The following is a 6,000-nucleotide window of genomic DNA, read 5'->3' on the forward strand; positions in this document are numbered from 1 at the left end:
CCCTAGTTGTTCTATTCGCCCGCCCTAGTCCTTGTATTTTGTTTCAAATTCAATTTTAGTCCCTCAACACTTAATTTTTATACATCCACGTCATTTTAATTTACATCAACTGAACCTTGACACAATAACTTTATTCCCTCTTCTTAGGTGTATATAAAGGTCATTCATTATTTAAAGATATATTCTCTTAAAAACTTCAGTGAAACCCGCACCACCCTAGTTGTTCTATTCGCCCGCCCTAGTCCTTGTATTTTGTTTCAAATTCAATTTTAGTCCCTCAACACTTAATTTTTATACATCCACGTCATTTTAATTTATTTTTGAAAAAATTAAACATCAACTGAGCCTTGACACAAGAACTTTATTCCCACTTCTTGGGTGTATATAAAAGTCACCTATATGCACACAATCAAAACAAGTTACAAAATAAATTTCCAGATACAATCATAGTGAATAAATTAAATATTTTTAAAAAAGACTTCGGCATAACACAATAATATGATACCACAGCGACGAAGAGGACATGCGAATGTATAACCCCTCACACAACAATAAACAATTGGCTGCAGCTTCCGCATAACACAATAATATGGTACCAAAGCAACGCAGCCAAAGAGATGGCACAGAATTTTTACTAGAATCGGGTAGCATAATGTAATAACTGAAAATATGAAAAATTTACGCATAACACAGTTGCTTTAGTCATACTGGCCCTCGAAGAGATTTGCCAGTAGCCAAGAAAAGAAACATCCCCTAAATATCAAACAGAACATATCAAAACAAAGTTAAAAAATTTCTTCTATGACGGCACACTACCAAAATTAATAGTACTTCAAGGGAGGCAAGGCAAGGTGATGCCCTCAAAATCTCTATCTGCTTCCCTCAGTCCTCATCATTGAATTTCTTCTTTGTTCCTGCATGGGAAAAAAAATGGGGTTAACAGAGCAACTTAAGAATTATTTCTATGCCAAGTTGAATAAAACAATACTAAGCCCAAAAACTGTTCAAGATATACAAATTTCACCACGAAAGCATATGCACTTCTACATGAGGCTTACAGTCAATCCAAAATAAACCGTTGTGTTCTTGCAATATGATGAACTTATATATGGATGCTTATTGATTGAATGTCCACAACAACAGAACTTACAGTGTTACCATGCACAATCCTCATTGTTAGCGCACTGATCAGTTGCAGTTATTACGTGGCAGAAAACAGATATTCAGTTCCTTCAGATAAAAAAGAAGGGATTTGTGAACATTACCTGAAGCAGCTGCAGTCACACTGGGTTTATAAGGTGTTCCACGTCCACGACCACCTCTTCCACCACGTCCACTATCAAAACGACCACCACTGCTTCTGCCACCACCAAAACGACCACCACTGCTTCTGCCACCACTGAAACGACCACCACTGCCACCACCTCTGCCACTATCCCGACCATCACGGTTATCATTCCTTGGTTTTGCTTCATCCACAGTTAGGTAAGATTCTCCAAGTTGACTTCCATTAAGCTCAAATGCTTTGTTCATAGCATCAGCATCATTGAATTCTAGGTAAGCCATCCTGAAATTGGTTTCATCAAGAGATAGGCACATGTCAACATACCACTAGCCACTACATGGTTTAAATTAAAAAAAGATCCGAGATAATAAACAAAATAATACATCATTCAGGGGAACAGTTAATCTACTGGTAATCTTATTAGGAAACATGGATCCATGACAGGAATAGAAAAGGAACAAACCCTTTAATAGCGCCAGTCTCATAATCTGTGGGAATAGATATCCTAGTAATCTCCCCACAAGAACCAAAATGCTCCTGGAGAGAGCTCCTAATCTGTAAAGATTTAGATTGAAAACACCATGAGCACTTCTCTTAGAAATTTCAAGACTTCAAAACTAAACTTTAAAAGCCATCAAACAGCAGGACATCATTACCTCATCCTCCCCACAAAACTTGTCAAATCCCTTAACAAATATGGTTTGGGATTGACCTCTCCCTCCCTTCTGAAATGAGTTGCTGTCTTTGCTATATGGTGTATTTGAGCTCCGATCACCCCTCTCACGAGCCAAATCAAGTCTGACATCCCGCCCAAGCAAACTTTTACCATTAAAATTTAGAGCCTGTAAAGTAAAGGAAAAAATTTTAATTTTAAATTAAACACTATCAATACCAGAACAAAACAAAGTGAGTTGGATTTCCAAAAACTGGGACTATACATGAACATTGAACAAGAAACAAAGAACGTTATGCTCCTACCAAAAATTACAGATTTGGACTGTATGAAAACTAGCTCAGTGCATATTACCAAGGACAACTGCAAAAGAAATAAATTTAAAAAAGAAGATGAAAAAAAAATGTAACCTTAAGCGCTGCTTCAGTTGTGGTAAACTCAACATGTCCAAATCCCTTGAACCTCTGATCTGCATCTAAGGCGAAGCGGACATCAGCAACTTCCCCAGCCTCTTTAAAGAAATTTTCCCTGCAGCAAAAAAAATAATCAGATTGGAATTGTGCAAAAAACCTTTAATAATGGCAGGAGGCTCAAATATGAACTTACACATCAGCACGTTCAACTTGAAAAGATAGGTTGCCAACAAAAAGTGTTTTTGATCCAGCATTCTCAGATGCAACTGGTGTAACAGGTGTCTTTGGCTGCAAAAAATAAAATATTCAAAAGTCATGCACGCGCTATAAAACGAAAAACGAAAAACCAAAAGCAAAATGATGAATTACAGTTTTGACAGAAGACTTTGTATCAGCATCAGTCATTTCTACATCAGCATCCTGTTCCAGGAGAACAAACCAATTTATCTCAAACTAATGAGTGTAAATATTCCATATATCATAACTGAAAAAAAGAAGTACAATTACATTTTTCTTTGGAGTCTTCGCTGGCTTTTCATCCTCGCTATCTTCCTCATCCTCTGAGCTAGAGCTCTCCTCTTCACTGCTACTTTCCTTTTGAGCTGTTGCTGCCTGTTGGCACAAAACTTCGCCTGTTGAATGAAAGCATACAGCAAGAAATGATGGATCCCTAACTCTAAGAATGCAATTAAAAACTAACCTTTGTATTTTTTGGCGGCTCATCATCACTTTCTTCAGAATCATCATCATCTTCTGAATCATCATCATCCAAGTCCATTTTATTCTATATTTTGAGGGAGAAATTGGAAGATTAATGACACTACACAAAAATAACAAATCATAACAGACCACAAACACAAGAATCAACATGATATTTTCAAATGAGGTTTTGGAATTTGTTTTTTTGGGTGTTTTTCAATTGTTTTGCCACATCAAGACCAATGGGAAGCACCCAAAAGAGCACCAACTTGATGCTTCCCCATCCTAAGAGATCACAGGAAAGTATCCTGCAAATGCATTATCAAACCACGCCTAAAAGCTGTTGTGCTTCAACATTTGAACACATGAAAAAAAGGCAACATATGGACGTGTTTGTAAATGTCCAAGCACGCACATGCATATGCAAAATTACCTGTTTTGAATCCTTTGTTTCAGCTGCAGATGATGGCTTTTTGGAAGTAACAGCTGCCTTTGGCACAGGAGCCTGCAAGAGAAAAGGAGAGATTTTACTTCACAATAAGAAAGATCCACAGTAATAAAAGTTACAACATAGCAACATTCAAAATTGTCCAAAGAGAATTTAGCTTGCATGTTCAAAAAGCCGTTGTTGGAATGACAATGATAAAATCAACGAAAGAAGAAAATAAAACTTGCATTGTTCAATTAATGTAATTGAGCTACATCAATGATAGTATAACTGAAAAAGGATTGCTAAATGCTAGCTAAGCTAATAAAATGTACAATAAAGTGCTCACGTCATCTTCATCAGACTCATCAGAATCAGTCTCTGAACTGTCATCCCCACTCTTCTTTGGTTGAACTTTTGAAGCAGTTGGAGTTGCAGATTTGGTTTTCCCCTGAAACAAGAAAATGCCAACGCTGTCAGAACTATATAAACAGAATTAAAGAATATCCCAGGTATGAAATCAACTTAATGGTTAAGCTTGGTCATTGTAGTGAAGTATCAGCCAAATCAATATTTAAGATTCTATGTGCAAATGGCTATGACCTCATCTTCAGAAGAGGATTCATCAGAATCAGAGCTCCTATCATCAGAATCATCACTAGATTCAGCTTTCTTCTGGGCAGATGTTGCTGGAACCTTCTTAGGAAGAGAAGCCTTTGCTAGTGTACCCTACATGAGCAAATGGCAAAACAATTAAATACCAAATATCCACCAGACCCATATTGTAGACAAGATTTAAATATCCATCACAGCAAGAATCAAGCAAGAATGGCACCTTATCCTCATCCGAGGATTCACTGTCATCAGAATCACTTGAGTCAACTTTTCTATTGGTCGCTGCTTGTACAAGAACATTCTTAGTTGCAGCAGACTTTGCAGGAATTTCCTACATGAAGCATTTAATGAATGGTCAATGAACAGTAATGTAGCTCAACTCACATGCAGATGATGCTACCAAGACATTCTACTAGGAAATCACTTCCAGCATTTTTTTACTAGGATATGTCAGTATAGATTCTTATTTTCAGGAAAAAAACCGCTGGTACAATTCTCAAAAATTTTGGTTTCAGTTTCCCTGGTACAAGCATAAGAGAAAGGGGGTATAGAGAGAAAAGGAAATGTGACACTCACTGTTTCCTCGTCTGAGGAGCTATCATCCTCGTCTGAGCTGTCACTAGACTCTTCTTTCTTCACTGGTTGCACATTCTTACCTGCTGGCAAATTCTTGTATTTAGGATCCTGTCATAAAACAAAGGAGAAAAGGAGAGAACAAGGTATTAAGATCAACAGGATTGCACAGAACGTGAAAATAAAAATCATAAATTGTTCTACTAGCATTTTGCAAAACATTAAGGAAATTTACCTCATCATCAGAAGATTCATCCTCTGAAGACTCAGAGCTGCTGTCGTCCTTTCCCTTCTTAGCAGCAACACCATTAGAACCATTCTTGGCAGGAGCAGCTTTGGTAGGTGGCTCCTGGGTTAAAAATAAAAATCAAGAATTCAAGAAGCACAAATAAGGGAAAAGCATCAACTAAAATTCGTTCCAATGCTCACCTCATCAGATTCAGAATCTGATTCAGATTCGCTGGCATCCTTGACAGGTGGTTTATTAGACTTCAATGCCTTCTTTGGTTGAACCTCTACCTAATAATTTACAATCTTGTGAACCCAAAACCCATATATAACACAATTTATTCAAAAATATAAAACGAATTCGAACATTTTATTTTCATTAAAACTACAAGTACACAACCATGAAAAATCACTTTGGGATTTATCAAGTTGAACCAGTTATGTACCTCTTCTTCGGAGGAGGAGTCATCAGAATCACTGGACTCCGCTTTCTTCTTTTTCTGAGTCTTAGTTTCCACCTTCACCTTTGTCACAGCTTGAGCTACTCCATCATTTTTCTTCTGTTTTTTTGCACTGACAATCTTTTCTATAGCTTCTCCAGCTTCCCTCTTGTTCTTCCCTGCAAACCCCACAATTTCAAAAGCAAAATTACTCAACAAACAGCAAATCTCAAACATGTGACAAATGAAAGCAGATAAAATACGGCAAAGAACCATTCCATTATTCCAGATGGATCTTCAGTAACCCCAAACTAGTTACCACGCATTGCAAAATAGTTACGAAAGAAACTAAACAACCAACATAAAAGTTAAACAAAAAACAATATCAAACAACTTTTTTGTATAAGAAAATACCACAAAACATTCTATAAGGAACCCCTCTTTCTCAGTCAATTTATAGAGAAACACAGTCAATCACTTCAAATCCCAATACCCAAAACTCAAAATCAACTATCAAACGTAAACAGTACATAACACACTAAACCAGCCAAAAAAGGCCACACAAACAGTAAAACCACGTAGCACAGTAAACCATGATGTACAAAGCTTTTACCTTTCTTCTCAGCCTTAGCAGGAATTACAGCAGG

The 6,000-nt window shown here is 37.0% G+C and overlaps 1 protein-coding gene across 2 annotated transcripts in view; it reads right to left on the bottom strand.

The window, feature by feature from the left end:
• Positions 1-646: 646 nt before the first annotated feature.
• LOC105123958 (nucleolin 1-like) overlaps positions 647-6,000 on the bottom strand; it is a 25,062-nt gene continuing 19,708 nt past the window's right edge. The window contains exons 2-19 of one of the 2 annotated variants that reach the window (XM_011023757.1): positions 5,967-6,000; positions 5,360-5,532; positions 5,115-5,204; positions 4,921-5,034; positions 4,689-4,796; positions 4,333-4,443; positions 4,101-4,226; positions 3,847-3,948; positions 3,504-3,575; positions 3,072-3,155; positions 2,879-2,983; positions 2,741-2,791; positions 2,565-2,659; positions 2,369-2,486; positions 1,942-2,127; positions 1,749-1,840; positions 1,266-1,567; positions 647-914 (exon numbers count right to left, since the gene is read on the bottom strand). In XM_011023757.1, the coding sequence (XP_011022059.1) occupies positions 883-914; positions 1,266-1,567; positions 1,749-1,840; positions 1,942-2,127; positions 2,369-2,486; positions 2,565-2,659; positions 2,741-2,791; positions 2,879-2,983; positions 3,072-3,155; positions 3,504-3,575; positions 3,847-3,948; positions 4,101-4,226; positions 4,333-4,443; positions 4,689-4,796; positions 4,921-5,034; positions 5,115-5,204; positions 5,360-5,532; positions 5,967-6,000 (1,995 nt within the window). In that variant the 3' untranslated portion in view covers positions 647-882. The remainder of the gene's footprint in view (positions 915-1,265; positions 1,568-1,748; positions 1,841-1,941; positions 2,128-2,368; positions 2,487-2,564; positions 2,660-2,740; positions 2,792-2,878; positions 2,984-3,071; positions 3,156-3,503; positions 3,576-3,846; positions 3,949-4,100; positions 4,227-4,332; positions 4,444-4,688; positions 4,797-4,920; positions 5,035-5,114; positions 5,205-5,359; positions 5,533-5,966) is intronic. The other variant, XM_011023758.1, reaches the window with a different exon arrangement.

The sequence above is a fragment of the Populus euphratica genome, unplaced genomic scaffold, assembly GCF_000495115.2.
Source record: "Populus euphratica unplaced genomic scaffold, PopEup_1.0 scaffold12.1, whole genome shotgun sequence".
Classification (NCBI taxonomy): Eukaryota; Viridiplantae; Streptophyta; class Magnoliopsida; order Malpighiales; family Salicaceae; genus Populus; species Populus euphratica.